The 18,334-nt window shown below is 43.4% G+C and overlaps 1 protein-coding gene across 3 annotated transcripts in view; it reads right to left on the reverse strand.

The window, feature by feature from the left end:
• Nucleotides 1-593: 593 nt before the first annotated feature.
• The window catches only part of LOC131248805 (glycerophosphocholine acyltransferase 1-like), a 31,868-nt gene continuing 14,127 nt past the window's right edge, over nt 594-18,334 (reverse strand). For 2 of the 3 annotated variants that reach the window (XM_058249269.1, XM_058249267.1), the window contains 2 exons: nt 1,778-2,018; nt 594-1,211 (listed from right to left, as the gene is read on the reverse strand). In XM_058249269.1, the coding sequence (XP_058105252.1) occupies nt 857-1,211; nt 1,778-2,018 (596 nt within the window). In that variant the 3' untranslated portion in view covers nt 594-856. The remainder of the gene's footprint in view (nt 1,212-1,777; nt 2,019-18,334) is intronic. The other variant, XM_058249268.1, reaches the window with a different exon arrangement.

Genomic DNA, 18,334 nt, shown 5'->3' on the forward strand with positions numbered 1-18,334 from the left:
GCCTGATCACCTAGAAGTGTCCCATGCACCGTCCGGTTCACATGGTTCAAGATATGTCACAAAATTCTCTCCCTTGGTGGTTTTCTAGTCGATAAAATTCCAATTGTTCATCCGATTCCATGAAAGTTAACATCATGTGTGCAAACACTTCCAATAGTCAGAAAATAGCATTTTGAAGGCCCGAAGTGATATTTTGAGACAATGGTACTTTCCATCCGAACAATGTAATGTTTCAAATACCATTTAGACTGCGGCTAAATTGTATCAGAGCTGAAATTCAAAGACCCCATAAGAACTCAATTATTGCAAATCAATTCGATCTTGAATCCAAACAGCCCTTAATGCTGCATTAGGAAGCACGCTCAGACCACCCTTGCACTGCTACATTGAAAAGGCTGCGCTGGAAATGCATGTCCAGTAGAGTCCGCATTGAGAGAACTATCTCTTCCCATAAAGGGACCTGAAATCATTACTCCGCTCAACTAGCAGGCTATCAATTCTGGGTGGAATCAATTCCAACCAATCATGATCTCAAGGCGCTCCAATGCAGCCTCAATTACGATCGACACAATTGTAGAGAAGAAAAGCACAAATTCACCAATAAACAATAACACATCTACAATGAGATGTTCTGGCATGCTATCATGACAAATACAAGTGTTTAGGACCTGTTTTTTTCCAGCAGATTTTTTTTTTTTTTTTGTTGTTGGGGGGTGGGGGGGTTGTGGTTGAACTACAGAAACATGACTCAGTGAAGTCCGTATAGTTTTAGATATTTAAACTTCTTGGCATGCAAAATAGAATTTTACAAGGTGTTAGTATTATTCATACAAGCTGACGGTTCAGATTGACTGACCTACGCATGTTGGCAGTCACTGTGTGTCAAAGGGTCCGTGACCAATGATAGATCCGGCTGCTGCTGCATGGGTATGGGCTTCATCTCCAACTTCTTCTTCTCCTTGAGTACCTCTTGCCTTGGCATCACTTCAAGAAGAAAGCTCCCGCCGTTCCATATAGATGCAGACACCTTTAGAATTTGGAAAGTAACGTGCATCTTGTACGACATGAAGATGGGGACTGTCAGGGCCATAGTTGCGACAGTGAAGACTGCTTGGAGCAAGATGAACATGAACATGCGGTTCTGGTCCCCAAGCAACCCACTCAAACGCCACCATAGGTTGTTTGCCTTTTTTGCTTTCTTCGAGAGTTCCCTATCAGAAACCACCAGAGAACAAAATGCATGGGATTAAAGATGGAATGACAAAAAGGCAATTAACTGAGACTTCCTCAAAGGAGATGCAATTTGGAAGCCCACACAATCCCACCAAGACCAGCACTATAAGCGGGTCAGTTCTATCATCACTTAACCAGTTGGAGCATGCAGGCTAGCTTCCTTTGATGCTCCAGTAAAGATTACATACATATGTAGAAATGACCAATGCTGATGCAATTTGTGTGAGAGAGAAGATAACAGATCACATGCCAACACTGCACAGGCGTGTGTGATCCTGGGCCACTCATCCTGTCGGGACCCCATGACCATGCCCTCGGCCAAGAAATCAAGGAGGTTTGCTTGTTAGCACATGCGTTTGCATACAGACCGTTGGTCATCCTTCTTCTTGACTGTACATTTTGCTCATGCATATGTGGCTCACCTGATTGGGTCACCAGGTCATGTTCACAGAGGCCCCCAGCTTATCAATGGTCTGAATGTTGCATGGGTGCTGCAAATCACCTCTTAAATCTCTCCCACACAAGACACGGAGAGAGGGAGAACCTGTAAGAAGTCATCACTTCGGGATCCCTCAAGAGCCTCTGTCGACGAAGGACATTAACTATAAGGAAATAAAGGACTTGCCATAGGGTATAAGCAACCAATGGAACTACAAACAGCCATGTCCACAGATAGGACTTATCCTCAACATATGGCCATGAAGCTATGCCACTTGCCTTCCCCTCCGGGTGCATGGCTGCAAAGGTCACTGGATCCCACCAGCGGATAGTGAAGAAAACAATCCCTGCAGTGAAGCAGCCTTTTCATAAGAAACAAATAACCAAAGCAACTGAGAAGAACACATACATGGAGAGGGAAAGAACTCGTAACAAATATGAATCGCAGTGCAGTCGGAAAATAACAACCGGCTATCTTTGAAAGTTGGTCATTCCTTTAATGCCTCTTAGAGAAACTGTTGTGATAGATGTCTCATGTTCTGTAGAATAGTGCAGGGGAAGTTAATGCCCCAAATGGGCTATTTTGGGTATTTCCATTTAGAGGGTATAAATATTCTTTATGGGGGTTGAATTAGGGTTATGCGAGAAACTCTCTCTGGTTTTTGGTGCTCGAAATTTGTTAGGGCTATAATCCTTAAGAAAAATTAGTGATTTCGACAGGGGCTCAACTATGGAGTAGGCACAATGCTGAACCTAGTAAAACCATTGTGTTTTCTATGTTTGATTTTCTTTGTTGCATCAGTTTGTTTTCTTAAAGAAATAACATAAACAATAGAAGCAAAAACAGGCATAGTTATTGGAATAGAGGAAAGGATTGATGCAGGACATGAAAATTAACTATGATATGCAAGATCTCAGGCTTTAGATCAAACTAATTTAGAAACATTCACATAAAATTTCCACATCCCACACAAAAGTTCAAACATTCAAGCAAGGGGAATCTGTGCAGGTCCAGGCCCATACATGTTAGGGCTGGATCAATAAAAATTATGAGCCAAACGGTACTTAAAGGGAAGTAAAACTCATCCACACGTGCACAACAACCAGTCTCTAATCCAAGGGATTCACCAGTTTTAGTTCAGAGAACACTAGGATTAGAAAAGGGGCAAATAAATTGAAAGTAATGCAATTTAGGGTTAGGGTTAGGAAAAATAGGCATGAAGGGAGTAAAATAGGAAGAAAATCTGAACCTACAGACAGTTCCCGCGTGCGGACAGTGGGCCAGGCCTGTCGCACGTGCGCAGGGGCCTGACCGCACGTGCGAGGGGCGCCGAATGCAAAAAAGTGTCTCCTTAGCTCTGGTTGGCCAGGGAAGGGCTTCAAAACCCCCGAGTTTCGTGTTGATCGGATGCGCAGTCTATGCGTGGTGCTCCGCCGAAGTTTCGGCCCTCCTGCAGGGCCAGATTCTGAAAATTGGCTGTAGGGAGAAGAACTGTTGCAGAAGCTGACGGATTCGAAGCTAGGATGGGTATAGAAGGTGAGAAGTATGGATGATAGAAGATAGGGGCAGATTGAAATAGATGTGGCTTCGCACCACGGTAGTTAGCCCTTCGATGAAGGGAGGGCTTCGCACCTAATTGGATTCTCCACAACTCAGGAACTCAGAGGAGTAGAAAAAAAGCAAGAATTTTTTTTATTAAACTTTAATAAATAAAAAAAAACTACAAGGGGTGCCTATTTATAAAAAAACCTTATACTCCAAAACTCGCGCCATGTGCACAACCTATTACTTGGCGATGAAGTAAACAAAAATAAAAAACTAATCAAAGAAATCTAAACCGTCCATGATATTCTAAATAACATTAATAAGCAAAACCTAAAATATGAGATTTATCAGACTAGTGGGCCACAATCATGAGATTCCATGATGGGCTTTACTTGACTTATCGGGCCCACTCCAACGAAGCAAAACTCCGTCTTCTGACTAGGCGACCCTCCCTGGACGTCGTCATCGATCCAGATCGATGGTGGGGCCCTCCTCCTTGTGTACGTGCGTAGGGGGCCGTCTTCGGACTAGGAGGCCCTTCCTGGACATCGTCATCGATCCAAATCGACAGTGGAGCCCTCCTCCTTGTGTACGTGCGTAAGGGGGCGAGGTGCGTGTGCGTGCAGGTGTGATGTCCCCATCAACTCTCCCCGGCTGCGAAGATTTTGTCACTGGCAAAACAAAACTCTTAAACCGCTCCAAGATGTTAGGATCAAGTCTCTGAAGCTCCTTCTCAGTGAGTCACGTGCTGTCTGAAGCTGGTTGTGACTTCCATTTAACCAGGTACTTCTAAAACCCGCCGTCCAATGTTGAAACTATCTAATGGGTGTGTGAAGGTTAGGTATGGGAGGTAGAGGCTGGGAAGAAAAGTCGAGAAGAGGCCATGTATCAAGGGACATATCTGGGGAATCAGGATAGGTGGGTGAAGGGCCGGACAAAGTATCAGGGGTCTCTGAAAAGCAACTAGATTCTCTACATTGAATGTGGAACTAATTCCTATGAAAGGTGGAAGATCTACCACATACGCATTGAGACCGTTTCGCTTTATAATTTTGAAGGGTCCAGCGCTACGCGAGTGTAATTTACGAACGGCCCCCTGAGGATACCGCTCGGGCCTAATGCAACCCGTCATAGAGTCTCTTACATTAAATTCCTTGAAATGTTTATGTTGGTCTGCAGAAAATTTGTAATGTTCATTACTAGCAGTAATCTTTTGCTTGATTTTTTAATGCAATGAATGAATGTGATGCGCAAAAGACTCCGCAGACTCTGATGGCCTATGGGACTGACATAGGGACAAGGTCAATAGGTTTCCTACGCTTATAACTAGTAACGACCTCAAAAGGACTTAGACCTGTGGACCTATTGACATAACTATTGAACGCAAACTCGGCTATAGGTAGTACGATGTCCTACGTCCCGGTGTGCTCCCCCACTAAACATCTGAGCAAACTTCCTAGGCTTCTATTGACCACCTCAGTTCGACCATCGGTTTGAGGGTGGTAAGCAGAAGAAAATTGGAGCCTAGTGTTCATCATGTGTCATAGTGCCTTCCAAAAGTAACTCATGAATCGCACGTCCCGGTCAGACGCTATGGTTTTTGGTAACCCATGCAGTTTGACGACCTCATTAAAGAACAGCTTGGCAACATGAGATGCATCGGAGGTCTTAGAAAAAGGAATGAAGTGGGGCCATTTTAGAAAAACAGTCTACGACAACAAATATGGAATCGTGTTTCCGAATAGTCTTAGGAAGTCCAAGCACGAAATCCATAGTGATGTCCTGTCAAGGGATGAATGGGACTGGCAAAGGTGTGTATAATCCTGTGTTTTGTTTTCTTTGCTTTGCCAGTTGACAAGTACAACATTGCCCTATAATTTTGGCCACATCTCGCTTGAGGCTTGATCAATGAAACTTATCCTCCACTAGGGCAATGGTCTTGTCTCGACCGAAATGACTCGCGACCCCTCCTGAATGTAACTCCCAGACAAGAAAATCGCTGAGGGAAGTGCGTGGTATGCACAAGTGGTCACTCTTAAACAGGTATTTGTCTAAAATCAAGTACTCACTGCTAGCTCCTGACGGACTCTCTAACAACGATGCATACACAACTCCAAAAACTAAACACTCAAAATACTCTTCTTTGATGCACTCGAGGGCCGTGACTTCGACACTCATGGAATTGAGTAATGCAACTCAATGACTTAACGTGTCGGCAAACTTATTCTCTACACCAGCCTTGTGCTTAAGCACAAAAGTGTACTCTTGAAGGAATTGAACCCACTTGGCATGCCTAGGGTTTAATTTCTTCTGAGAGTTCAGGTATCTCAAGGCCCTGTGATTAGAGAATAAGACGAATTCTTGCGGCAATTAGTAATGACGCCAATGGCGCAGTGATTGCACTACTGCATAAAACTCTTTGTCATAGGTGGAATATTTCTGTTTCGCCTCATTCAATTTCTCACTAAAAAAGGCGACAGGGTGCCCTTCCTGACCAAGTACTCCTATGTCGACTCCTAACGCGTCACATGTGACTTCAAAAGCTTTTGAAAATTCCGGAAGTCGCGTGACTGGAGCTTCGATCATCTTAACCTTCATCTCCTTGAAGGCCTTCAAGGCTGCCTTTGTCCATTGAAACTCTCTTTTTTATGCAATCCGTATGGGAGCCATAATGGAACTGAAACCTCGAATGAACCGCCTATAGAAGGTGGCTAAGCTGTGAAAGCTGCGCACCTCATGAATATTGCGGGGTTCAGGCCAATTGACTATGGCTTTGACCTTCTCGGGATCCGCCGATATGCCCTTAGCTGACACAATAAAACCTAAGAAGATAACACTACTTGACAAAAACGCACACTTCTTTAGGTTGGCGTACAACTTCTCGACCCTAAGGATCCTACAAGCTTGCCTCAAATGGTCGAGGTGTTGCTCCTTGGTCATGCTATAAATCAAGATATCGTCAAAATATACGACCAAGAACTTCCCCATGAAGGGTCTCAACACTTGGGTCATCACACGCATGAAGGTGCTTAGGGTGTTAGTTAACCCAAAAGGCATAACTAGCCACTCGTATAGCCCATCCTTCGTCTTGAAGGCCATCTTCCATTCATCACCAGGGCGTACACGGATTTGGTGATAACCACTTTTGAGGACAATTTTTTAAAAGATAGTAGCATTGACCATCATATCCTACATATCATCAAGACGCGGTATGGGAAACCAATACTTGACCGTGATTTTGTTGATGGCCCTACTATCAATACACATCCTCCATGTGTCATCCTTCTTAGGAGTAAGAAGGGCGGGCACGGCACACGGGCTCATGCTCTCTCGAATGAAACCCTTCTCTATAAGTTCGTCAATCTGCCTCTTCAACTCAGCGTACTCCTTTGGGTTCATTCTGTAATGCGGGAGGTTTGATAGAGTCATCCCAGGGATTAAATCAATGACATATTGTATATCCCTCATAGGGGGAAGTTCATTCGGTAGATCATCAGGAAAGACATCACAAAACTCATGTACTACCTGAATGGCCTCAATGGGTAACTCTATGCTAGCATCTGGTACACTCTCCCTAGCCACAAGGGCGTATACTATTGAGTCCGCATCCGTTTCTCGCTCAAAGTCCTTGGCATTTAGAATATGGAGTTGCTTGGACTTGGACTTCGATTCCTTCAATTCTTTTGAGCCGCTCGCACCACTCTGTGTGGACTCCTTTCCAGTCGTGTTCTTGGGTGGCAGTGGATTTAACTTGACCTTCTTGCCCTCGAACCAGAATGTACACACATTCAAATGACCAAATATGGTAACATTCCTATCATAGAGCCACGGTCTACCCAGAATGATATGGCCAACATCCATGGGAACAACATCACACCAAAGTGTCTTTATATGATCCAAACTGAATAGGAAAAAAATAACGGTGCGAGACTGGAATGGACGTTTCATCAACCCAAGAGACTTTATAGGATTGAGGATGGGCTTCCAGCTTCAAGCCTAAATAGCTCGTAGTGCTAGTCGATGCCACATTGGCACAACTACCACTATACACGATCATCTTACAGCTCTTTTCCCCACATTTTGCATAAGTATAAAAGATCGTGTTGTGGCGCCAATCATTAGTGTTCTTGGCCTGAGCCAAGGCGCAACACAATCTCGAGGGTCGCAGACTCTTACGCTCTCTTCCTCACCACATTTTTTTCTTTTTCTTTTTTTTTTTTTTTTCCTTTTTTACACATGTAAAATGGTGTATCGGAACATCCTTTAATTAGAATGTTGTTACGGCTTGACATGGTGAAAGTCAACCAAATGGACCTTAAAGGAACACAAATCAGGCATGATTTGGTGAATTAGAGGCCATTACATTGGGAAAAAAAAAGGTCAATCCGTTTTTCTGATTTTTCCCATAATGATCCATTCCCTTTCGATTTATCAAATCTTGTGTTTTGTTCAACAAAATGGGCCTAAATCTATTCTAAATGTTTTTGTAAGCTACCTCCATGGATGAAATGAAAAAGAAGAAAAATGAATGAAAAAAAAAATCATATTTCGGCCTTTATGGGCGTACTGGCCCGTATCTAGGCTAATACAACCCATTTTTTTTTTTTAGGGTTGGTCATTGCCGCCTTGTTATCGTATCAAGTCGATACGAATACAATACAACTATATCAACAAATACGACACCGGAGGGAGAAAAAAAAGGGGGGGATAGAGAGTGAAGGGGGTTTTCGTTATATGGATATTTGAATGAGACACAGAAAACAATGAACATTTTCAATTGTAGGAAGGTCAACAGGATAAACCAAAACTATCAAAGTAATCATGGAAAATTTTGGTCTGGCTAAACAACAACAAGAGGAAAAGCATAGTATGCCTTTTGAGATTAATAAGAAAGAGATGTGGCTACACCGGATCATCTAACATCTCAGAATGAGCATTACGAATTCTAAAATTCCTTAGGAAGCCTTGGAAGAATAGATATTTTCCAATCTGGAAGAAGATTATACGTTTGAGGAATACATTTGGATGATAAAGTGAAAAAAAAAAAAGTCCTATAAAGACCCTGTTGATTTCCAGGATCAAAGTTCCAAAGTGAAGCTTGAATCAAAATAAGGGGCGGAGGGAAGCGGCGACCGCTGATGAGGGCATCAAAGCACCTACATGAGTTTACCGAAGGAGGAGCCCAACCCTAGTTTCATTATGGTTGGATGCATGTGGACTGCTTATTTGGGATTGATTCATGCATCTTTGGACTATTTAGACGTCACCCAGCCTGACCTGGACCACATTTGGACGTTACAAACGTTAGACCATGCCGTTGGATATCTTGGACGCATCAATTTGGTGATCCAAACAGTTGGATATTTTAGGAGACCTGGGTTTAGCTGTACAGACACTCTAGTATTCACATCCAAGCCATGGACACGTTAGACCACATTCATCCAGGCCATTGATCACGTGTAGACGTGTGGACGTACCTGTTGCACGTTGGAGATCATCCTTGTGCCATGCGGTGCATCATTATTACTGCTTTATTTTTTAATTTTATTTTAGGTTATTAGATATTTATGTTTTGATCTTGACTGTTAATAGATTCGGACGGTCAAGAATAGTTCTAGACTTAGGGTTTGCTTAGGTTTTCTAATATATACTTGTTTAAGACTTGAGATGATGGACATACTGAATAAAATTTCTCTGCATTGCTTCATTTGAGCAAGAAAACTTCATGTGAATAGAATTTGGTGTCAAGCCATTGGAGTGATTCCAAGTTATCTTTCTTATTCCTATCAAAGTATTTCTTTCTTCTCTCTCTCAAACCCTCTTTTTCCATTGAATATTTTTTTCTCTTCTTTTTAAACCCTAACTCCTTCAGCAAGAAAACTTCATGTGAATGGAATTTGGTGTGAAGCCATTGGAGTGATTCCAAGTTATCTTTCTTATTCTTATCAAGGTATTTCTTTCTTCCTTCTCTCAAATCCCATTTTTCCATTGAATATTTTTCTCTTCTTTCTCAAACCCTAACTTCATCATCATCAACCCAACTCATCATCGACCCAACCCCACCACACCGTCCGTACAGCCAAATGGCCTCCCCCTCATTGATCCTTTCTCTTCTTCTCTATTTTATAAAACCCTAACCCTAACCCTAGCCATTTATAAAACATAAATTCCAAATTTCTTGATTTCCAAACCCAAACCCTAATCCATTCAAACCCTAGCAAAGCACAAATGAATCCTTGAATCTAGAACGAATCCTATGCTAGATGGAAGTTCTACTTTTACCTTCCATTGGGCCATGTCCAATCAATAGCCTTGAGGATCTATTTTGCGGGATTGTGATGTGGTCTTGAACTTGAGTTTAATTGAATATTTGATTTCCCTAATTTTGTGGTAGATTGGCTTTATTTTATGTTTTGATTTACTCTGGTAATCCTTTAATTAATTTATTTGCATCATCCTAGTTTAGGCCATCCGTCCTGCATCAATCGCTTAGGAAGAAAGGATTTTAGAAGCTGATGTTCTACAATGTTATCATTTCCTTATTAGTTGAATTTGGTTGCCCTAGTTCAATTGCATGACATTCCCCTTCCCCATAACCAAGAAGTGTTCACCTTTTGAATGGCTGCTTACGAGGAGGGATTGTGAAGCAATTGAGTGTCCGCATGAAGTTGCAGAGTTTGTGAGGTTTAAGGTCATAGTCAACAGTTGGGAGGAAATGACTGTTGCTGGAAGGAGTTACCTAGTTTATAGTTGCACAAAGTGACAAATTCAGTGGCAGAAACGGGGAAACATCTGTTTCAAAATGTTAGCAAATACATACAGCTAGGAAGCGAGATAAGTAGCACAACTTCGAACCACAATTTGAAGCAGGAAGAGCACCTATTTAAAAGGATCCAACCCCATCTCAAACTGAGAACTAGTTGTATGAAATCCATACGCAGTTCAGTTTGCCTAAACCAATGGGCTGGATCGATTGGGAGTGGCGATGGATTTAAGTCGGTTCACAAAACAACCTGATTATTTTTAAGAAGAAGATGATGATGACAACGACAGCAACAATAATGATGATGATGATGCCCCGTCAATATTATTGTAAGACCTGCCTGATATACCATAGATGCTTTAGAGAGTCACAAGAAAGGACACAAGGTCCTCTAGACAAGTGTGATGGATCACACACATGAACTCAGAAATTGTATGCATGGAAAACATGCAACTCAAATTAGACCATAAAAATCATTAGCCCCAATTTAGATGGATCACGAATGAATAAACAAGAAATTATGTCTCAAGTGGCCTACTGCTGAAATTTTGATGGATAGTTGAAGCCAACTGTAAGTTCAACAAACAAATGTCCATTAATCATAGGTTAGGACTATCCAATCAATCAGGTGCTGCGTTTATGATACCTACAGTTGCTCCCACGATCTGGAGGTATAGTTTAGTTACATGATGACATGCAAAATTTCTACCTGAATGCGCACCAACCATCACACTCAGCTATAGTACCATTTATTTATCTATTTATCACATCAGAGTGTCCCTGCCCCATGTAAAGGCAAGACTAGTCCCTGCGGATGCAGGCAACCACCCGCAAACCATGTGCATCGGGTTATCCTGGGGAGGGGAATCAAACTCGGGTCTGTGGGGAGCAAACACACAACGCTAGCCATTCGCCCAAACCCTATGACTCTCTTGACTCGGCTAAAGTACCACGCAACTCTCATGACTTGTTATCTGCATCTAATGATGATGAGGCTAAGAATATGCGGTAGTTTACCACCTTTTTTTAACTTTGTGGATGGAGCATTGACCTGAAGTCAAATTGATCAAATGAACCTAATGGCCTAATTGGTGGGTGTCTGTTGGAGCACAAAGTTCATTGCGTAGACGGGCAAAGCATTGAGTTGCACGACTGCACAATTGAAGAAAGAGGCGGAGAGGGAAAGGAAGCAGAACGAAATAGAAAGATCAGCGGTGCAACTGAGCTATTATGGAATTCTCACAGCATAGAGGAGTTGCGTGCCCACGCAACAGAGTTATGTGGCGCATATATTGGGCTTCACACGTGCAAAAGCCTATAAATACCCCTTCGCTCTTCTCATTTGGACATTGGAAAAATCCAAGAGCTTTAAGAGTCGAAGATTTGCACAATTCAGGCATCAAGCAAGCCGCGGCACGAGAAGAAGAAAGAAGGAAGAAGGAAGATGAAAAAGTTGTCGCGACGACAGACCTATTGCGTGACCACGCAACAAAGACTGTTTGGCGCGACCGCGCAACCTACACGACCAAAACGTTATGTTTTTCATGAGGATTTATCCTGGATTCATCATCTGATGCACATCTTATGCAGATTCATCGTGAATTCATTATCCCATGCATATTGGTGTGAAGCTAGGGTTCCAAACCTGCATAACTCTTATGTCATTGCGACGAATACTCTACAAGCCGAAATGCTACTGAAATTGTTGTCGGGCTATATTTACTTGTCACTTAATATTTGCATAATTAATTGTACTTTGTGTTAGAATCAAGGGCAATGTGAGGAATGTAATAAGAACCCCGATTAATGAAATAATTGATGATGAGTATTCTTGTTTCAAACTTCTATTATTATCGAATATAGATATTCCAATCTCCGCGGCACGTTTCTGATCGAAACAAAATGGCGACTCTGTTGGGGATCGAACCCAGAATCTTTGGTTGGAATTTTTGTATTCAATAATAATAAAGAAATGATCAAAGAATATTTGCCGTCAATAGGTGCTATCAAAGCGCCAAAATGGCAACTCTCGACAGGAACATTCCCCCCTTCATCTCTAAGACAAAGTGCAATTCGAATCGATCCGAATAACTAATGATAACCTGTCTTGGAAATCAGGTATTTTGTTACTGTACAATCGTAATGGCTTATCTCTCAATCAACGTGATCGTCTACTTTACACCCAACGGGTTTGCTGTGGGTTATGCTAGCGATGTTTAAGCGTTTCCTAGAGAGGTGCCGGGGAAAGCCAAGCCAGCTGCGACTAGAAATAGACAACAGCAAGCAATGTCTGGGGTAATCTCTGCCTCACCTACAGCGTAGAAAGAGGATTAGGGATGTACAGTGGTGACGTCCAAGAGACGGAATACTCTAAACTCCTTCAGCAAGAGACTCGATTCCGTTGCAAACAATGAAAGGGCCGATCACGCGCAATATTGCAAAACGCAATCCCGCCTTAGCTCCGCCCCCGCTTTATCTTGGAGAGACTGAAATAGCCCTCTTCACCCCCGTAAGACTTCCCCGCCTTACCCATTGCAACCTCGCCAGAGGCCCGAAAAGAAAAGGGAAAAGTTGTCCCGACAGATAGGTTGTCTTCCTCTAGGTCTGCTACGACGACTCCGCCACAAACTTCGGTACAAAACATGTTATGTTCAAAATTGATAAAATCCCCAAGGCCACAGAAGGATAGCTTTGAGTCAAGCGGCGGGTCATTCTCCTTGAGGTCCCCTATGACAACCTATTCCCTCTCCCCCTCGGCATCAGGACAATCGAGAAGTGGGGAAGTGACAATTTTTTATGGCAGGAAATAGCCAGACCCAGCCGTTGTCCATGAACGAGCACTTAACTGAAATGGCACGCATGCAGACTGTATTAATGGAAAAGTGTAGAAACCTTAAAGAGGCGTTAACAAACTAACCCGCAACGTAACTCAGGTTATTGCCACTCCAATGATGGTTGCCGCAAATGGCAATGAACAATAAGCAGAGGGGTCGCAGCTGTAGAGGGCAGGGTCACATGGGTCAGTACTCGTCGCTCGTACTGTGACCCAAGATGAAATCCGACAGGTAGTGGCAGAAACTGTTCATATGGAAAAGGAACGCGAACATAGAAGAATATTTCGGTTTCAAACACCATATCCCTGTGAAATTGAAGACATTGTTTCCTGCGAGTTTCAAATATTCAAACTTCCAAAGTTTAACGGAGACAGTTCGCCAGAAGAACAATTGATGCACTTCATCACGACTATGAGAAACTTCTTTACAGTCTCACATTACTGTTTGCGGTTGTTTGGGTCATCCTTGACAGGAAAGGCATTTCAATGTACTCGGCCCTTGCTCCGGAATCCATACGTACATGGGATCAGATGCAAGATGCCTTTATGGCAAACTTCTTTTCATCCGATAGAGATGTCAGCCTGACCAAGTTGGCTTTTGTCTAGCAAAGAGAAGGCAAGGCGAACCGGTTGAGAAGTTCATTGATCGATGGAAAACCCTAGGAGCATTGTGCAGGCAACTCCCAGGAGAGTCGGAACAAGTAAAGATGTGCTTGAATTCTATGGAACCAGGGGTAGTATTCGGCCTAACGAGTGCTAATATACGGATTTTTCGTGATCTTGCCACCAAACCCCATGCCCTTGAAATCATGACTAGAAAGTTGTTGGCCTTTCAAACGAAAACAACACGTCGTGGCTCGGGCAAGATGTCAACAAACGTAGCCAATAAGGGAAACAGGAGAAGATTCACGAGTCCGACAGAGAGACGGAAGAAAAGTGGGCAGAAGTCACTATGTTGGGAGGACGACAAATAAACGACCTAGACAGTACAGCGATCATGAGGGATATGCATTTGAAAAGGAGGATGTACTCCATATGATGAACTGTTGGCCGTCGGGACGATTGAATTACCTTAGCCGAAACGCCTCAAAGAGGTGAGAAAGACGAAAGAAAAGAACTATTGCCATTACCATCACATGCTTGGTCATCCGAACAAAAACTGTTACACTATAAAGAATATACTCTAGAAAATTGTTTGTATTTGAGCTATGAAACTATCTGAATTACATGTTCACAATCATTCTGCAATACCGAGAGCCAACATGTACTTTTGCAGATCTTAGGTCAATTGAACCTGAGCAACAACAATGTTGAGTTCAGCATCAGTAATAAACTGGGCTTGGTTCGGAGTGCTTGCAAGCTCTTGTTCTAGGGAAAAAAAATCAGTTTTCTTCTTTGAAAGTTCGGATTCCTCAAGCTCAGTGATGCTTATATTTTCAGCAATGTCCGCCTTGATCTTGCTCAGCCTCAACTCTTCAGCTTGTCTTTGGGCTTTGAGGCTAGTGATTTGTTCATTGATGGAGGCCAGAGTTTGTACAGAAGCTCTTTCTTGGCCCTAAAGAGAAGTGCATTCTATCTTATAGCCAGAAATAATTGCGAAGCTCCTGGGGATATCATCGTTATGAAGTGATAACTCCTTCTGTCGGTCTAGTATTTCCGGTGCTACGTCCATATTGTGGGCAACTTCCAACAGCTAAAGAGAGGCACATAACTGGGATAGAGAATCATGAAGCCCCGAAACATTGATTTTGGCAAGCTCCCAACATTGTTTAGGATCGTTAAAGCTTCACCGAGAAGGGGCTATTGTTTAGGATCCTGGAACATGCAGGCAATCCTCGAAAAAGCATTCTTGATCAGGATGAGCTTGTATGGAGGGATCTTTTCTAAGGAAAGAATGTCCGATACTATTCTTGTGGAATTCGGGTCCGCAGAGAAACTCGGAACTGGTGTGGCTACAAGGAAAGCAGAAAATACTAGATAAGTCAAAAATAAAATTATCTTAGAAGAAATTTTGGAAGGTTCAACATCATACTTGTAGCTGGAGTCGTAAATGAAGGAGTGGGTGAAGTTGAGGCCCTAATGACAACATGAATATTTAATGGCTCAGGAATCACTGCTACTGGAGCGACATTGAGAGTTGACTCTCTAACTGCAGTGCTTGAATCCAAAGTCGTCAGAGTTGTCGCTGCGGCAAGGTCTAATGTAAAAATAATTGTGTGGACAGTCGTAAGTGGAGCGTTGGAAGATGCAATAGTTGCTTCGTCAGTTAAAATCGGTTCCGCATCAATACCGGCCACTTCGGTAGCCATGGGAAGAATTGTCATATCTTGATCAGCCTCCACGCTACGAGGAAACGATAAAGGCCTGTCTGGAGAAATTAACATTGTCCCTGCAACCTGCACTGGCACCAAGAGTTCTGCTTATTCTTCTTTCGAGGCAATGGGGAGTAGTTGGCGCTGAAAGTCATGACGATATTAGCCACTGGCGAATAGGTAAATTCCCCATAATCAAGTGGTTCTTCTACAGGGGTGTTCACCTCGCCAACTGGGGTAGATACATCTTGTGGGGTTTCTCAGGCGACTACAGTGGCTTCAGCTGCAATATCATCTTCATCAATGTTCATTTCTCCTTCCTCTTCTGTGTCATTATCTTCTGAAGAGCTGCTTTTTCCAGTAGAGTTGTTGTTGGCAATTAATTCTTCATCACAACTTTCCCCAGAAGACTCTTCTTCGATAAGTTCTTTGATCATAACCCGTTTGCCTTTGGACCAGCCCCACTTGTATATGTTCTCACTTCTATAGAGGTAGGAGAGACGCCTTGATTACTCTGTTCAATAGGAGGAGAACGAGCTTGCATCTGGGAACAAGTCACAGGGGACGAGAAACTTTGCCTCGCGGGCCTCATCATTGGGGAAGCAACTGAGAGCTCAAGCCTGCTCTTAGTACCCACTATGGCTTCTATGGTGGGGGTGTAAAGTGTGGTCGTTGGTGCCTATGGAGTCGGATCATTACCCTCCTCCTGTGGACTGGGAGTCGTGGCAGCGACAGGTTGCTCTCCTGATCTTCTTAGTTCTTCCAAAGGAACTCTGTAAGCAATCCATGCCAGCCTTCCAAAGTATTAGCAGGCTTGACTTGATAAATAGGTTCCTCCAGAGAAATCTTCAGACGAACCTGACTGGCGGCAAGAGCATGATCCTTCTCCACGATATGACTAATCCCCTACTCTGGTCTATAGTTCTTCAGTCTTGGGGGAGCTATACAGACTAGATAATTTACTGAATGACAATGGCAGATCAAATGGAATTATTGAACCAACCATTGCATCCAACAGTGTGAGGCTCGGACTGAGTGATTATATCCTAGCAAGATGAAGCAAGACCCCATGCACACGATCAAAAGCTGCTTCCAAACGAGCGCCCAGCTACAGGGGCCAACACTGAAACTCCCTATCACCCTAGTGACGACATCGCAGTCTTCCGGTATGATTTGATCGTAGCTAACTAACGCGCAAAGTTCACACCAAAATTCGCTACTCTCCCTCAAAGGGAGATAGCTAGATCTGATGTATATGGAAAAGATGCGTTCAATCGGTGACAGGGAGGCGTCATCGATGGCATCTATATCCTTGGGGATGTTGGAGAATGGGGATTGGAAGAAGATAATGGATTTTGTCCTCTCAATCTTGTCCACTACCCAGTCATAGGTCTTCTTGATCACCCTTATCCGTTGGTGATGCAAGAGAGGGAGATGATCTGGGTTGACATACGCCTTTTCCGGTTCATCATAAGTCCACAGAAAATATACTCCCAGCCACCCTGCGAAGTAGTGCCAAAGAGCATAAGCAGTAGATGCTCCGACCAAAGCACTCTTGCAGTGAGTTGTCACATCGCCGAAAGCACAATAAAGAGAACAGAGAACCGGAGGGGCCAAGGAATATTTTCTACCCTCTGTCATTGCTCCAGCGACCACAAATAGAGTGGGTTGGAAAGAATCTTCCCATTTGGAGCTAGGGAATACCAACAAGTTGAGCCAATAGGCCAAGAAAGTGGCTAGATCACCAAAATTGTTGTATTCTGTTGGGCTCTTGATCCTCTATCGTAGACCATTCAGTTCTTGGGTGTGGTTCCCAGCAAAGTTGTAAGATCAAAAGAAATACAGTTTGATGAGAATTAATGATGAAGTACATGAGACGCTAGCGAACCAAGAAAAGAAAAGAACATACTGAAGCTCTTGTGAAATGCGCAAGCCATATGAGGTTGAGACTTTTCTGATATATGGAAACTTCGCCATTTCTCTAAGGAGTTCTATGGCGGTCCCTAAGACTTTCGGCTGACGATTTGTGGGAGAGAGAAGTGGGCAAACTCCTCATTTGTGGGCACGTACTCATCAAAGAAACGGCCTATGATGGGAAGACCGGCCATTCTGTAAAGGTTCCACAATGTGATGCTGACTTGACCCATAAGAAGGTGGAAGGGGTTGGTGGTAGGGCACCAATAGTTCAAGAAGCCCTTGAATACGGTCACATCTCTACAGAAATAGTCGGATGTGACTTCGATCGCATTGAGAAGATCGATCTTTATCAGGATGTTTGAATGCTTCTAAATTATTGATTTAGCCCAAGTGTAGTAGTAATTGCACGAGGACAAGAAGCCACGAGTTTGGAACTCTTCTGTACCCCACAGGGAGTCTCAGGTACGAAAGCTTTGTTGTGTGGTCTTGAAGAAATGAGTGGCGAAAAGGTTGTGAGGGTTATACCATGGTATTAAGAACCTCATGGGAGAGATTTTGCCAGTCCGTTGCCAAGCACCCCTGTCAATCAAAAGACCCTCCAGGATTTAGGGCCCCCTCATGGCCCAATGGGTTGTGTAGAGGATCTTATTGTGTGTCATCCTGTCCATGGGTTCGCTGTAGAGAATTGAAAGGCAACAACAGAGGTTCATCGGAATGATGAGCATCTCGTCCTTGTAAGGTTGTTGAATTTGATCATATCTTGGTGCCCCTTCACACTGTCCCAAGTGTTTTGAAGGTGCTTCTTATTAAACTCCTAGATCTTTTCTTCAAGTTGTTGCCCCTTGCTCTTTGACGGCTTCTTCTTTGTAAAGGAGGGAGGGGGGCTGGTTTCTCTAATGGATGGCCTAGAGCTATCCATCCAAAGATTCAAAGCGGCCATCAACCAATCTTCCCACTCTACTTCATAGCCCTTTCTATCTCCCCCATGATTATAGCCTAGCGGATGAGGTTGTCCAGATGTGTTATCCTGTCAGAAAAGTCCATCACTTGAGGACTTGGCTCCTTGAATAAGGATGGTGGCTAGTAGTCGTTTTAACCCTCTTTTTGGGGCGATCATCTTCTTGCGAAGACTGGGGATTCCGCGGCAATTTCGTTCCTTGACTCTTAGGAGTTTGGTGGGAAAGAGTTGAGAGTTCTTGGCCGGTTCCATGGGTCCTCTTACTCTTTGCCATTTTGGCGTGAAAAAGGAAGGGTGTGAAAGGAAATTTTGGCGCGGAGTCTAGGGACTTCGG

The sequence above is a fragment of the Magnolia sinica genome, chromosome 6 (genome assembly GCF_029962835.1).
Source record: "Magnolia sinica isolate HGM2019 chromosome 6, MsV1, whole genome shotgun sequence".
In the NCBI taxonomy this organism is placed as follows: Eukaryota; Viridiplantae; Streptophyta; class Magnoliopsida; order Magnoliales; family Magnoliaceae; genus Magnolia; species Magnolia sinica.